The following is a 17,050-nucleotide window of genomic DNA, read 5'->3' on the forward strand; positions in this document are numbered from 1 at the left end:
TTGAACTTGGCAATATAGTAAGACTCCAGAATTATTCTTAATGTGTCACTAACACCCAGGCATTTGGGAATGTAGAGAAGAAGACAAATTTGCAAGATGTTTAATGTAAAGAACCTGCTGACTTTACAAGTAGCAGTTTGCCTAGAAGCCAATTTCAATTCTGAGAGAAACAAATAAGTTCATTCCGTTTTCTTTGTTATTTTCCCTAAAGTTTGAAAAGGACACTGACTGGTGTCTCTTGTGCATTTACTCTGTGCCCGGCACTGTGCTAAGTCCTTCATTACATTATGTCATTTAATCTTAACAACTCTACCAAGAATGTACTTATACTGCCATTTCACTGTGGAGGAAATTGGGGCCGTGCTCTGCCATGTGTCATACAGAAAAGTGAGAGGTGACTTCTGACTCAAAGGCCTGCATGCATAACTTCACTGTTGTCCTTTCCTTGTTGACCTAATAAGAGTGTCTTACTGCTATTCCTTTGGGATTTCTTTCTTTTCCCAGTAACCTTGTGCAGAACTCAAATTTAGTGCGTCTGAACCTTTGCGGATGCTCTGGATTCTCCGAATCTGCCCTGAAGGCTTTGCTAAACAGCTGTTCCAGGTAAAAATTTGACACCTGAGTAAAGTGTGGTTGTATCAAAAAGACAATTATCTCTTGCGTCTGAGCATTGTTGTTATTAGTTGCTGTCCCGTCACCTCTGACTCATGGTGACCCCATTTGTGCAGAGTAGAACTGCTCCAGTGGGTTTTCAAAGCTGTGACCTTTCAGTAGCAGATCGTCAGGCCTGCCTTACTAGGTGACTCTGGGTGGGTTCTAACCACCAGCCTTTGCTCTCACACTTACCATCTAAACTCAGGAGCCAAATCAGTTTAGATCACAAGGGACACTTGTGTAGCAATCCCTTTTCTCAGTGACTACTAAACATAGGAAAATATGTTGTTGTTGTTGTTATTATGTGCTATGGAGTCGGACCTGACTCATAGCAACCCCTCCTTGAGTTTCTGAGGCGGTATCACTACCAAAGGAGATTGCCCAACCTTCCTTCCGAGGAGTAGCTGGTGGGTTTGAACTGTCAGCCTTCTGGTTAGCAGTCAAGTTCCTTAGGCACTACGCTACCAGAGTAGTATGTTTATCAATGGTATGGTTGAAAGGAATGTTTACACTTGACCACACAGTCAGGTTTGTTCTCTGCAGTATCTGTAGACCTAATTTACAGTTTTAAAATAGCTTTGGTACGTTGTAAATGTAAACCATAAATGCAGGTTACTCCATTAAAAGCATCTTTTTTCTACTGTGTGATAAGGTTAATACATAAAGACTAAAAGTTGCAGATATTACTAAAAGAGGAAGGATAGGGTTTGCAGAAGACACAATACTGTATGTTTTGTTTTGTTTTTTAATATCCCTTGGGCTCTGGTACAGCATTGTAACTATATCTTGTTCATGATTTGTTGCAAGTAGATTGCTTTTGGAAAAGAAAGGATCAGCAACAGGATAAAATGCATAGTCCTGTCTTTAGTTAGTAATGCCAGAGAAGTGACACAGCAGATATAACAGGTTGTAGGAAATGCTAGCCTAGATTCTCATGAGGCTTAATGTTTGGACAATGTCTTTGAAATCCTAGTCTCAGCTGAAACGGACTAAGATGAAATAGGGTTTTGCAATGTCAACCACTCTTTATTAGGAATCCCCAGTATAATCTGTCAATTTATTTGAAACATGTTGCTCAACCTTTGGGACTGCTTGCTCTACCTATCTGGGTGGTCTGAGAAAGAAAATGCGGAGGCCAGCACTTTTACATTCAGGCCGCCTAGAAGATTTGTGCTGTCAGGGCAGAGGAAAGGAGAGGGGAGTGCTCCCCTCTTCTTCCAGAAGGGGGCAGCATTCACTAAGCTCTCTGCTCAAGTCTCCTGGCTACTTTTTGGTACACGCTGGAGCCAGGTAGCATGTCAAGATAGGGGAAAAGGCGGTTTCAGGTGAGCAAAGGTAGCTGCTTAGAGAAGCAGGGGTTCTGTGCATAAATGATAAGAAATTTATAGATTTGTATTTTCACTGCAGTTGTAGGCAATACTCTGAGCTGGGCACTCCTTGGCAGCATAGTAAAGTGGGATCTCCTCTTTGTCTTAAGCCTCTATAAGCAGAGAAAAGAGCCCTCATGGTGCAATGGTTAAGAGCTTGGCTTGTAGCCAGAAGTTTGGTGGTTCAAACCCACCAGCTGCTCTGTGGGAGAAAAGACCTGGTGATTTGCTCCCAGAAAGATTCCAAACCAAAAACCAAACTCACTGCCATCGAGTAGTGACCCCTCATTGGTTTTCCATTTCACTGTGGAAGTAGATTGCCCAGTCTTCCATCCGAGGAGTGGCTGGTGGGTTTGAACCATCAGCCTTTTGGTTAGCAAATGCTTTAGACACTAAGCCACCAGAGCTCCCACAAAGATTATAGCTTAGAAATCCTTTGCAACAGTTCTGCTCTGTCCTGTAGGGTCATTATGACCTGGAATTGCCTTGATGGCACACTACAGCAGCAACCTAGGTAGAGAATTGTTGTTCCCAAGTGATAGTTTCATGCTTTCCTGTTACCCATCTTCTGTGCAGACTGCACGAGCTCAACCTCTCCTGGTGTTTTGACTTCACTGAAAAGCATGTGCAAGTTGCTGTGGCGCACGTGTCAGAGACCATCACCCAGCTGAACCTCAGCGGCTACCGAAAGAATCTACAAAAGTCAGGTAAGAGCCACGGGGTCTGGTCCCCTGGGGCTTTAGCCACAATGATGATGATGATAGTAGATCTGATATGTGGAGCAAGCTACTCTGTATTTTAAAAAAAAAAAAAAACCTCACTGCCATTGAATGGGATCCGATTCATAGTGACCCCTCCTTGAGTTTCCAAGGCAGTATCACTACGGAAGTAGATTGCCCAACCTTCCTTCTGAAGAGTGGCTGGTGGGTTTGAACCATCAGCCTTCTGGTTAGCAGTCAAATGCCTTAGGCACTATGCCACCAGAGCTCCCTACTCTATGCAAGCTGTCTCATTTAATCCAGGGCACATTGTAATTATTCCCATTTTTCAGTTATGGTAACAGCTGATAAGAAGGCTTAGAGAAAGGCAAACAACTACAGGCAGTCCTAGGTTATGAATAAGATCTATTTCTGAGTGTGTCTTTAAGTCAAATTTGTAGGTAAGTCGGAACAGGTGTATATGGTTCTTGTTTAGTCTTACTGCAAGAAAAGGCTGGAAGCATTTTCCGTGATTTAAAAGCTGCATCGTGCAGCAAGTGAAGGTGATTGTGATGAAGACTTTGTTGCGAGTAGAGTTTGATTCAGTCATTTCAAAGTGAAGACAAATTTACACAACATTAAAGGACAAGTATGAGTTGTCTATAAGTTGGAAGTTCATAACCTAGGGATGGAGTGGAGTGAAGATTTAAACCTAAGATCTAAAACAGAAATGCTTTATATTTCAAAATAATTTATTTTTAGCAGAAGACCCTTTTATTGTCAACTAAATTCTTAGTCAAAAACCCAGTACAAAAATAGATAAATGCAGTAGTTGATTAATATAAACAGTGGTTCTCAAGTCAGGGCAGTTTTGGTACACCCCCCACCCTCCATGGGACATTTGGCAGTGTCTGGAGACATTTTTAATTGTCACAGCTGCAGAGGTACTACTGGCATCTAGTGAGTAGAGGCCAGGGATGCTGAAAGATCCTACAATATGTAGGGCAACCCCCCACAACAAAGAATTAGCCAGCCCAAAGTATCAATAGTCTTAATGTTGAGAAACTCTGTTTTATAGGTTTTGCATAAATTCAGCTTTATAATTTGCTAGAAATTGAGTTGTGGAAAACGGCAGAGTTGTTTGCATGAACACAGGCATTTGAAGATAGGGGTTGTGTGACAGTTACAGTCTTTATAAGCCTCAACATTCAGTTATACTTTGTTTCATGTAATACTGAGAAAATCTTGATTGTAAAGATAAATGGTTGCAAAATGCAGGGATTTTGTAGTGGGTTCACCTTGCACCCCCAGGCTAACGCTCCACCTGTGGTCTTCACATAATCTGGTTAAGTTCACAGCACACATAAACCCTTTCTTGGTGCTTTGATGCTGGTATATTAGCACCTTTGAGTGTAGAAGTTTTGTTTATTATAGCTTTTTTTTACTATTTAGGTAGAGTTGAATCAAACATTTGCAGAACATGTCTTCTTAAAATTGAAGTAGCAATTGAAAGCTACTTCTCCAGGACGTGGTCTGTTCTGTTGTAAGTAAGATAAAGCAGGCTGTGGAAAATGCTGCCGGGATTCTCCTAAGTGACCAAGGATTTGAATCTTTTGCCCATGCTTGAGATTCCTGCCATTTCCCTATGCCTGCATTTTCAGAAGACATGAACATTTTCATTAGAGACCTTAAGAGCAGCAGTCATGTCTTGATTTGTTACCACCACCACCTGTCCATAATACTCCTATTCTACATTTTTTTCTTTTAAGCACTATTTTAAATCTCATTATGGTATTATATATTCACTCTCAAAGGAAAACGTAAAGAAATGCAAATCACCAGTAATCCCAATAGCATCTTGCCACTCTGTTTCTTACTATTTTTTAAGTGGCTATATGATCTTCTATCATAAAGATGTATCATAGGAGTCAAGTCCCTGGGTGGTGCAAATGATTAATCACTTGACTAGTAGCTAAGAGGTTAGTGGTTTGCACCTACCCAGAGGCACTTTGGAATATGGGCCTGGAGACCTGCTTCTGAAAGGTCACAGCCTTGAAAACGCTATGGAGCAGTTTTGCACACATGGGGTCACCATGAGTCAGAATTGACCCGACAGCACCTAACAACAGTAACAACAACATATAGCATTTCTTCAGCTATTCTCTTTCCAAGGTGCTCGGGTAGTGCAGTGACTAAACTATTATTAGCCTGCTAACCAAAAGGTTGGTGATTTAAACCCACCAGCTGCTCTGTAAGAGAAAGATGAGGCAGTCTTCTTCCGTAAAGATTTACAGCCTCAGAAACTGTGTGGGGCAATTCCACACTGTCCTGTAGGGTTGCTATGGGTTGGGATCAACTTGATGGCAGTGGGTTTGTTTTTTGGTTTTTATTCTCCTTCTGGTGGGTATTTAGAATCTTTCTAGGTTTTTTTTTCCTTTGAATGCATTTGTAAAGATGGATTCTTAAAAGTGGAATTGCTTGGAGATTTTATCCATTGGTGGTGGGATTGTAAAATGGTGCAGCTGCTGTAGAAATCACTTTGGCAGTTCATCAGAAAGTTAAACAGAATTACCACTTAGTTAAGATTTTACGTCAACTTGGTTGGGCCATGGTTTTGAGTGTCTGGGCAGCTGGATGCAGTAATTCCCCATGATGAAAATGAACTCCATGGTGGAATCTCCTGTGAGCAGCTAAATAGTTGCCTTTGGGGTGTGGCCTGCTTCCAGTATGTATAGGGAAGCTTTAAGAAGGTCTCTAGCTTTTGGCACATCTGGATCCTGTATTTGGCCAAGTCTTTATCTCAGTGGCCTGCCATGTTGCCTGCTGATCTTGGGGTGGTTCTGGATTTGGACTGGTGGCCTGCCATGTTGGCCTGCAGATCTTGGGACTATGCCATTTTACCTGTCCATCTTAGATTTGTTACCCTTTGTAGCCAGCAGCTGCGTGAGTCAAAAAAAAAAGCCTCCAGCTCTAGTGGGCCTGGAACAAGTGGAATAGCTGAAGCCCGACATTAAGGGGCCTTCACCCAGCCAGCCCCTAGAGCCAGCACTTTGAACCTGGACTTCTAGCCTCCTAAACTGTGAGAGAATAAATCCCTTCTTTTTTGGGATTTATTTATTTACATTAAAGCCAACCACTACTGGTATGTCTGTTACAGCACCACTAGAGAACCAAGACACCATATGACCCAGCAATTCCACTCCTGGATATGTATGTATATATACCCAAAAGAATTGAAAGCTGGAACTCAGATACTTGTATATTGATGTTCATTACAGCTTTACTCACAATAACTAAAAGATGGCAATAATCCAAGTGTCTGTTAACAGATGAATGAATAAACAAAATGTAATGTATATATACAATGGAATATCCACTCTGCCATAAAGAGAAATGAAGTCCTGATACACAGTACAACATGGATGGACCTTGAAAACATTAAGCCAGCTACCGCCCAGGCATCTCCAACTCACGGCTACACTCTGTGGTTCAGGGCAGAACTGTGCTTAGGGTTTCCAGGGGCTAATTCTTCAGATGTGGCTCATCAGACTTCTGCCTCTGTTGGACTGGAAGCTCTACCCTTTCAGTTAGTAGCTGTGGTGCAAACCTGGGAACTCCTTGAAAACATTATGCTGAATGAAAGAAGTCAGACCCCAAAGGACTAATACTGTATGAGCCCACTTACATGAAATTCCTGCAGTAGGCAAATGCACAGACACCAAAGTTTATGAGTGGTTCCTGGGGTGCTTGGGAGGGGGAAATGGGGAGTTATTGTTTAAGGAGTACTGAGTGTCTGTTAAGGGTGATAAAACAATTTATAGAAAAGATAGTGGTGATGGTTGCACAACATTGCAAATGGAATAAATGTTACTGAATTGACACTTAAAGTGGTTAAAATGGCAAATGTCTTGGTAGATGTATTTCACAGGATCACTTAATTTTTTTTTTTTAGTGTGGAATTGATGAATCAAGGATGAGGTGGTGATCTTGGGCTGTATCTCTTGCAAAATTGCCTTCCAGGGAGTTTAAACTCCCACCAGTGAGCATCTTCTCCACATTTAAATCCTAATACTCTTCACTTCTTCCTTCTTGGTGTCCACAGAAAGGGAAGACAGTGCCCTATTCACATTTCTTCTCCTTATCAGAATTTCCCACTCACTACTTTATGGAGAATTTTTCTGAAATGAACTGAGATCCATAGTGGTCAGGGTGCAAGGTTGAGAAATTGCTGTAGACAAACTGCTGTTAATTTTGTCAAAATTTGGCATAAAACTCTTCTCTTTGTTCTTCTGAAAAAAAAGAACAGATAGCTTGTGTACTGAGTTTTGGCAGAGATATTCGGTAATAAAACCCTGCCTGCTGGACATACTCCGGGCAAGGACAGAGAGGCAGAGTGGAAGTGGAAGTGATGGGCATCAAAATTTTTTTTATTTTTTTATTAATGTACTTAACAGTAGTGCATACTATTTGATCATATGTAAGATAATTTGAGTTTGGTTTTAGTTGGAAGACTAGTGTCTGAATGCCTGGGTTCAAATACCAGCCATTTACTGGGTAACCTTGGGCAAAGTGCTTTACCTCTCTGTGCCTCATTTTCCTTATCAGTAAAATAGAGATAATAATATAGCCCACCTCTTAGAGTGCTTTTGTTGTTGTTGCTGTTATGTGCCATAGCGACCCCTCCTTGGGTTTCTGAGGCAGTATCACTACAGAAGTAGATTACTCCATCTTCCTTCCGAGGAGTGGCTGGTGGGTTTGAACCACCAGCCTTCTGTTTAGCAGTCAAGTGCCATGATAAATGAGTCAGTACATGTACAATTTTTGGCACATCGTGAGAGTTCAGTGAATGTTGGCTGTTACAGCCACCAACCTCCTTCTCTCCTCTCCCCTCCCCTCAGTCACAACCCTGCCATGGGGCAATAGGAAAACTCTGAAGTAAGTCTTGGAGGAAGATTTAGCTTTTTATCTTAGATCTGACCTTGACTTCTCTAGCTTAAGTTGCCTTTTCATTTGAAATGTTAAGATGATATGTAGATCCCTTCTATCTCAAGTGGATCTATGGTCTGTGGTGAATTCAAAGGAGACATTGAAGAGGTCATCTTGGCATTATACTGTTTACTCAAGGAGCCCTGTTGATGCAGTAGCTAGTCACTTAGTTGCTAACTGAAACATTGGTGGTTTGAGCCTAACCAGAAGGCTGGCAGTTCAAACCCACCAGTCACTCCTCAGAAGGAAGATGGGGCAATCTACTTCCGTAGTGATACTGCCTGGGAAACCCAAGGAAGGGTCGCTATGAGTCGGGTCTGACTCGACAGCACATAACAACAAGTGGTTCTGTGGGAGAAAAACCTGGCAATCTGCTTCCCTAATAATTATAGCCAAGGAAGCCTTTAGTGTCAGTGGTCACAATCATGTCTGAGGCAGGATTGAGTAGATGGCACCTAATAATAACAGCACTAGCAATGTTTACTAACATTGGTTGAATGAGACTAACAGGGTTTGAATGAGAACTAAAGAATGAAACTTAATCAGTTCTACACCCAAAGTTGTTCATCTTTCCCTAGTGGTATCAGAATCTAAGTGAATCTTGTTTTTGGCTGGCTAGATGATTGGCTTAATAGTTATCCAAAATTGTACATGTGGTCCTCAATTTACAGTGGGGTTCTGTTCTGACAACTCTGTGGCATAGTGCCTAAGGCACTTGACTGCTAACCAGAAGGCTGGTGGTTCAAACCTGCCAGCTACTCCTCGGAAGAAAGGTTGGGCAATCTACTTCTGTAGTGATACCGCCTTGGAAACCCAAGGAGGGGTCTCTGTGAGTGGGGTCCAACTCCACAGCAGTGAGTTTGTTTGTTTTGTTGTATGTCAGTCCTTACATAGGTTGAATACCTCCTTTTTTTCTTTCCTTTTTAGTTTTCATCGTTACTGCCTTTTATTGTCAATATCTTTTCTTCATTTGTCTTTGGGGGTTGGAAACATTACATATAAACTTATAGATATGGTGATATCAGCAAACTGTATGCTGCAACATTGTATATAGTATATCTTACTAACAATATACCCCCCAAAAAACGATGGTTGGTTCATTGTAACGTGAATGTGTTGTAAGTCAGGAACTACCTGTGCACTTGCTGGTCCTCTACTATTTTCCTTTCATTCTTTGGTCACTCATTAAATGAATATTTATTGAGCACCTCCACTGCAGGAAGCCTTGCTCCAGGCAGAGATGTGGCCTGGAGCAAAGCAGAGTCACCCTTGTGATGCTTACATTCTAGTGGAGGAGTCAGTGAACAATTAACTAAATTTTGTCAATATTTGACTTAAAACTCTTCTTTTTGTTCCTCTGGGGGGGAAAAAAAACAGAGAGGAGGTAAAAAAAACTGTAAGGAGGAAGAATAAAGCAGAGTGAGAAGGTGGAGCGTGGCAGGATGGGAGCTAGTTTTGGATGGGATGGTCAAGAAGACCTCTCCCAGGAAGTGACCTTTGAGTAGAGAGACCTAAGTGAATGAGGCAGGCAGTGACCCATGTGGATATATGAGGGAAGAACATTCTGGAACAAATGACCAGCAAGTCCAGAGGCTTGCAGATGAAAGCCAGTGTGCAAGAGATATTATGACAAAAAGTGATAGATGAGATAGCCAAGTGCTCCCCAGGCCAAGGCAGAGCTTTGGAGTTTTTCTGAGTGAGGTGGTTAGCCACTGGAGTATTTTGGGCAGAAGAGTGATACTATCTGACTTGCCTTTTAGAAAGCTCATTCTGCTGCTGTATTGAGTAAGGGTTGTTGGGGGCGAGTATGGAAGTAGAGAAACCAGTTAGGAGAGTATAGTGGTCATATTATAGGCGGGAAGACATGAACAGATATGGGGCATATTCTGAAGGCTAACATAACAGGATTTGTTAACAGATTGGATGCAGGATATGAGAAAAACAGTCATATATGACTCTAGGGTTTTTGGCCTCAGCAGCTGGATGATGGAGTTACCACTGACTGAGATGGGAAGGACATTAGGGAAGGAGCAGATTTAGGGGAGAAATGAAGTATTTCATTTCAGACCTAAGTTTGAGAAGCTGATCATATTTCCAAATGGGTATGTGGATGAGGTAGTTATAAATGCAACTCTAGGATTCAGAAGAGGGGTATAGCTGCTGGGGGGAGGGGATTCAAACAATAATCGCATTTACCTCTTGTTTTTGTTTTTTAGTAAATAACACTTATTTGATTCATTTTCTGATTATGAAAATAATCAAATTCTGAAAAGTCACCTATAAACCAAAACCCCTGCCATCAAATCAGTTCTGACTCATAGCAACCCTGTAGGACAGAATAGAACTGCCCCATAGGGTTTCCAAGGCTATAAATCTTTACAGAAGCAGACCACCTCATCTTTCTCTTGCAGAGTGGCTGGTGGGTTTGAACTGTGAACTTTTTAATTTTTTTTTTTTAAGAGCTTGTTTTACATTCAATGTAATGTGTACATTTAGTTTCATTCCCCATTTACCATGCCCAACCCTAACCCAGTCTCCTCCCCTCCCTACCCTGTAACCCTCCCCCTGTACCCCTCATATTTATGCAATCTTGTTTACCCTGCATTTCCTCAATTTGAAGGTTGGTCCTCTGGTGTCCCGTGGTCTATTACTCTAAGGGATGTATTACCATAGAGTATGTGGATGCATCATCCTGGGTTGAGTGGTCTACGTGTACATCTTGTAACTATTGGGCTGAGAGCCAGCCCCTGGGGGTGCATTTTATTCCAGGCACAGAATGTATCCAGGGCAATAGTATTGGGGGTCTCATACTATTGGCGATTTTTTTGATTAGCAGTCAAATGCTTTAGCCACTACACCACCAGAGCTCTTTGAAAAGTCACCTATAATGACTTCCAAATTCTGAAAAGTCATCTATGAGCCTCCACCCTTCAAATCTGCAGTTAACATTTTGATGTATTTTTTTCTGGTTCCCCCCGCCCCCTTTCTTTTTGGTAAGGCGCTCTGGTCACATAGTGCCTAAGGTACTTGACTGCTAACCAGAGGTTTGGCAGTTCAAACCCACCAGCCACTCTGTGGAGTGAAGACTGAACAATCTACTTCCATAAAGATTTACCACCTCAGAAACCCAAAGGGGGTCGCTATGAGTCAGAATCGACTCAATGGCAGTAAGTTGAGTTTTTTTCTTTCTGGTGTTGTAGCAAGATTGAGATTATAATGCGTTGTGTATATTTTGTTTTATTTTCATTATACATTATAACTGGAGCTCTGGTGGCATACCAAAAACCAAAACCAAACTCACTGCTGTTGAGTCAGATGTGACTCATAGCGACCCCTCTTTGGGTTTCCAAGGCAGTATCTTTACAGAAGTAAATTGCCCAATCTTCCTTCTGAGGAGTGGCTGGTGGGTTTGAAGCGCTGGCCTTCTGGTTAGCAGTCAAGTGCCTTAGGCACTATGCCACCAGAATTCCCTCTGGTGGCATAGTGGTTGGTTAAAGCATTTGGCTGCTAACCAAAGAGTTGGCAGATCAAACCCCTAGCCGCTCTGTGGGAGAAAGATGTAGCAAATCGGCTTCCATAAATATCATAAAGATTAACAGCCTTAGAAATCTAAGGGACAGTTCTACTTTGGGTCACAAGAGTTGAAATTAGCTTGATAGCAGTGGTTTTATACATATACATATTTCTCAGTATTTTTTATGCCATGAAATGTTGTTGAAATGCTTTTTAATGACAGCTATTAGTGTTGTATTCCATGGAATGGATGAAGGTTAATGTATTAAATTTATCCTTCATTAGAATCTGGGGGAATTGTTATAGTGATTATCTCCACACTCTTCTCTGATTATTTTTCTGGAAGTGGAATTACTGGGTCAAACAGCAAAGTATAAAGCTCTGGATACTTTTTTTTTTTTTTTAAATCAGTTCACCCACCTTGTAAAGCTGTATTAAATTATACAGACAATTGTAATGTATGGGATGAGCTGCTTCATCATATTCATCAATTCTGGATGTTATAATAGAATAACAATTTTTTCATTTGGTGGCTGACAAGCATTATTTCTAATCTTAATTTGTATTTCTCACTCTATTTTCATTAACTCTGTGTTTTACAAAGTATATGTTTATTCTTTGCCCATTTTCTGTTGTATTTACCTTTTTTACTCTTCACATAACAAGACCATTAACTGTATATATTGCAAGCATTTATTTCCAGCTTTCTGATCCTTTCCTAATCTGCTTTTTTTGTTTTGTTTTGTTTTAACATGGTCAAGTTTTAAAAATTGTATGTAGTAAATTACAAGGTTTTCTTATATGCTTTTTTCTACATTTACAAAGTCTTTACCTATCCCAATAATTTTTTAAAATGTGTTGAATGTATTTGGGTATATGCGATAAGAAAATTGGTTAATTTTTTTCCAGTTATGGTAGCAATATTAGCTTTCAGTGATCCAAGATTTTTCCCATTGATTTGAAATACCAGCTATATAACATGCTATATGTGTACGAATACTGGCATTTTGGTTTTGCTTTTCACTACTATGAAGAGGGTCTTTTTTTCTTTTTTTTTTCAGTCAAGTAGCTCTGGTGGCACAGTGCCTAAGGCATTTGACTGCTAGCCAGAAGGTTGGCGGTTCAAACCTACCAGCTCCTCCACAGAAGGAAAATGGGGCAATCTACTTCTGTAAAGATTTACTGCCTCCAAAACCCAATGGGGATCCCTATGAGTAGGAATTGAGTCAATGGCAGTGGTTTTTTTTTTTTTTTTTTTTTTTTAATTGCTGATATGTAGACAAGCTATGGATAGTGCTTCGCCAGTCATTGTACACAGTTCTCTTAAGATTTCCTACAGTTTTTCAGGTGGTTCTCTTGGATTTTCTGGGTAGAAGATTTTATATGTAAGATGGCAAATTTGTTTCTTCTAATGGTTGTGCAAAGAAGCCCTTGTTGCTCGACGGTTAAGTGCTTGGCTGCTAATGGAAAGGTTGGCAGCTCAAACCTCTCCAGCAGCTCTGTGGGAGAAAGACCTGGTGATCTGTTCCCATAGGGATTCCAGCTTAGAAAACCCCATGGGGCAGTGCTGCCCTGTCATGTGCTATTGTGATGAGTCAGAATCAACTCAGCAGCACTTAACAACAGCAATAGTTGTGCAACTCTAATTACATCATCCTGATCTTCCAAGACAGTTTTAAATGGTAATTGGGATAGAAAGTATCCTTTTCTTGTTCCTCATTTAATAGTGACTGTCATATTTTCTTTTCTTAGATGTCTCTACCTTAGTTAGAAGATGCCCCAATCTTGTCCACCTAGACTTGAGGTATGATCTTGTTTGTTCATTTTAGATAAAATATTGAAAAAGCATGACTGCTTATTGAATGGGAGAAAAATCTTGATGTTCAATTAGATGAACTAAAGAGTAAACTATTTCTGTCTCTCCACTCTAGAGTTGATGAATGGGTTTTGATCTTCTTTTCTTGTCCTCTGTTTTAGTGATAGTGTTATGCTAAAGAATGACTGCTTCCAGGAATTTCACCAACTCAACTACCTCGAACACCTATCACTCAGTCGATGCTATGACATAATACCTGAAACTTTACTGTAAGTATTTTCTGTTCTTAAAGCTAGTAGGAGGCAGGGTCCAAAAGAGATGTCACTTGGTGTTAATGTTCGTTATTAATGTTGTTGTTGTTGTTGTTATTTGCCCTCGAGTCAGCCCTGACTCATAGCGACCCCTCCTTGGGTTTCCGAGACAGTATCACTACGGAAGTAGGATTGCCCAATCTTCCTTCCAAGGAGTGGCTGGTGGGTTTGAACCACCAGCCTTCTGGTTAGCAGTCAAGTGCCTTAGGCACTATGCTACCAGAGCTCCTTCATTATTAATAGTAGACATCAAAAACTTAAACATCAGTATCAATGTGCCACAAACTGATTAGGAAAGACAACAAGTAGAAAAACTGACGCAGAGTTTTTTGCTTCAACTGCCTGGTGAAATTGAGTTGACCAAGATAGCTTACTCAAACCAAACTAACTGCTATGGAGTCATTTCTGACTCATAGCGACCCCCATTGGGTGTCCAGGGCTGGAAATCTTTATGGAAGTAGATTGCCCGTCTTTTTTCCACAGAGCAGCTGGTGGGTTTGAACCACTGACCTTCCAGTTAGCAGTCAAATGCCTTATTCACTGCACCACCAGAGCTCCTTAGATAGTTCACTAAACATTTGTTATTGAGCAGTGAACAGGTTAAGTATTAGAATATTATACTAGTAACTGTAGAGAGCTTGCAAAAGAAATGGAAGACAGCTTTTGCCCACAGGGAACTCAGAGTGTAATGGGACGATAGACCTAAGTGTTTTTTGTTGTTGTGTTTTCAAATTTTTCAAAAAAACTCTAATTGATTCCACATACCTTTTGCTGGAAACCTGTATCTAGGCTCAGAGGAAAAGTTCTGTAACCTTCTAATATATCTGTCCAGGTTGGTGAAGGAGGGGGAAGAATGGGAGCATGTAGTGGTCTATATCTTAAGAACCAGTGTTTTCTTTGAACAAGTGGAGATTGAGGTCCGAGTAAGTAAAATAAATTATCCAAAGCTGCATAATGAGTCAATGGCTGAATTGAGTCTAGAACATAGATTTTTTTGGATACATGCAAAATAGTCTATATCTCGTGGACCATATGAGGGCTAATTTTTCACCAGTTCAGCAAATTCTACAGACTCATGGGAGTGCAAAGAAAGACATAATCTAGTCCATCATTCTTTTACAAAGCACTGTAAAGTGCTTTGACACAAGTCATCCTGGGAATAATATCATCTCTTTATTAAAAAGATTTTCCAGAAGCTGGAAAATTCTTCCTTATGTCAAATGTAAATTGCAATTTTGTTGAAAACCAAGAGAAGTCAGTATGTCAGATTTGGTCAGGTATCCTTCTTTCTTATTACAGCTGTCTTAGTTTCCTTGTGCTACAACAGAAATGCCACAAGTGAGTGACTTTAAAGAAATAAAAACATATCAGTCGGTATTCCATCTATTCCTGGAGTTTTTTATTTTTTTGACAATGCTTTCAGTGCAACTTGGACTTCTTCCTTCAATAGCATTGGTTCTTGATCATATGCTACCTCCTGAAATGGATGAACGTCAACCAACTCTTTTTGTTATAGTGAGTCTTTGTATTCTTTCCATCCTATTTTGATGCTTCCTGTGTTGTTCAATATTTTGCCCATAGAATCTATCAGTATTGCAACTTGAGGATTTTATTTTATCTTCAGGCCTTTCAGCTTGAGAAGTGTCAAGCAGTTTTCTAACTCTAGGTCTTTGCACATTTCATTATAATACTTTACTGTGTCTTCTCAAGCTGGCCTTTGAGATCTTCTGTTGAACTTTTTTACTTCATTTCTTCCATTTACTTTAGCTACTACCATTCAAGAGCAAATTTCAGAGACTCTTCTGATATCTTTCCTGTCTTTTTAATGACCTTTCTTCATGTATGATGTCTGTGATGTCATTCAACAACTTGTGTGATCTTCAGTCTGTGTTCAATGCGTCAAATTTTTTCTTGAGATGGTCTCTAAATTCATTTGGTATATACTGAAGGTCAGACTTTGGCTTTCATAGACTTGTTTTAATTCTCCTCAGCTTCAACTTAAACTTGCATGTGAGCAATTGATGGTCTGCTCTGTAGTTGCCCCCTGGCCTTGTTCTGACTGATGATATTGAGATTCTCCATTGTCTCTTTCCACAGATATAGTCAACTTGATTCCTGTGTATTTCATCTGGCAAGGTCTGTGTGTATAGCTGCCGTTTATGTTGTTTAAAAAAGGTATTTCCATCGAATAAGTCATTGGTCTTGCAAAATTCTGTCATGCAATCTCCAGTGTTGTTTGTGTCACCAAGGACTGCTTTCCAACTATCAATCCTTACTTGTTTTCAACTTTCATATTCTAGTGGCACAGTACCTAAGGCATTTGACTACTAACCAGAAGGTTGGTGGTTCAAACCCACCAGCCACTCCATGGAAGGAAGATGGCAGTCTACTTTCATAGAGATTTCCCACCTTGGAAACCCAGTGAGGGTTGCTGTAAGTTGGAATTAACTCAGTGGCAGTGGCATTTTCAGATTCTAGTCACTGGTAATTATCGATGCATTTTGATTGGAAGTTTGATCAGTTTCAGACTGCAAAAGTTGGTAAGTCTTCAATTTTTTCGTCTGTGGCATTAGTGGTTTGTGCATAAATTTGAATAGTCATCATATTAACTGGTCTTCCTAATAGATATATGGGTATTACTTTTCACTGACAGTGCTTTACTTCAGGATAGATCTTGAAATGTTCTTTTTGACGATGAATGCAATGCCATTCCTCTTCAATTTGTCATTCCCAGCATAGTAGACCACGTGATTGTCCTATTCAGTATGGCCAATACCAGTCCATTTCAGCTCACTGCACCTAGGAACTCTGGTGGTATAGTGGTTAAGGCATTTGGCGGCTAACCCAAAAAAACACTCGTGGTTTAAACCCACCAGTCACTTCGTGGAAAAAAGATGGTGGGCAGTCTGCTTCTGTAAAGATTTACAGCCTTGAAAACCTATTTGGGGTCTCTACTTGATAGCAGTGAGTTAAATACCTAGATGTCCATCTTAATGCATTTCATTTCATTTTTGATGCCTTCCAGTTTTCCTAGATTCACACTTTGTAATTCCACGTTTCGATTATTAATGGATGTTGACATCTATTTCTTCTTATTTTGAGTCATACCAGAACAGCACAGGAAGGTCCCAAAAGAATTATTCCATCCATATCATTAAGATCGACTCTACTTTGAAGAGGCAGCTCTTCCCCACATGTATTGTGCCTTCCAACCTGAGGGCCTCATCATCCAACACTCTATCAGTTTTCTGCTGTGATTCATAAGGTTTTCACTGGCTATTTTTTTCAAAAGTAGATAACCAGGTCCTCCTTCCTTGTCTGTTTAGTCTGGAAACTGCTAAAGGCTATCTGCCACTCGTCTGTCAATTTGTCATGCTATGGTGCTGGCATGTTGCTATGATGCTGGAAACCATGCCACTGGTATTTCAAGTATCAGCAATCACTTATAGGGGTTATGATTCCAAGAGACATTTTAGGGATGTACAATTCAATCCATAATAACAACCAAAGAGGCTATTGACATTGTTTAACTCACTGTCCAAACAAAGATAACTTAGCTTCTGGTTCCTATCTAAGAAACACAGTGTAGAGGGAGTTCCGGCAAGATGGCGGACTAGGCAGAAAGACTGCACAGACCCTCTTCAACAAAGAAAAGGGAAACCAATTAACACAGACACAGAAGATAATCCTGGACCCCTGAGCCTT

At 40.5% G+C, this 17,050-nt stretch overlaps 1 protein-coding gene across 1 annotated transcript in view; it reads left to right on the top strand.

Annotated features, from left to right (window-relative positions):
• Window positions 1-17,050, top strand: part of SKP2 (S-phase kinase associated protein 2) — an 87,122-nt gene that overhangs the window by 61,659 nt on the left and 8,413 nt on the right. Inside the window, exons 6-9 of the mRNA XM_007953229.2 lie at window positions 505-603; window positions 2,598-2,728; window positions 12,971-13,022; window positions 13,196-13,303. Of these exons, the coding sequence (XP_007951420.1) occupies window positions 505-603; window positions 2,598-2,728; window positions 12,971-13,022; window positions 13,196-13,303 (390 nt within the window). The remainder of the gene's footprint in view (window positions 1-504; window positions 604-2,597; window positions 2,729-12,970; window positions 13,023-13,195; window positions 13,304-17,050) is intronic.

The sequence above is a fragment of the Orycteropus afer genome, unplaced genomic scaffold, assembly GCF_000298275.1.
Source record: "Orycteropus afer afer isolate SDZICR_OR568_19922 unplaced genomic scaffold, OryAfe1.0 scaffold00378, whole genome shotgun sequence".
NCBI lineage: Eukaryota > Metazoa > Chordata > Mammalia > Tubulidentata > Orycteropodidae > Orycteropus > Orycteropus afer.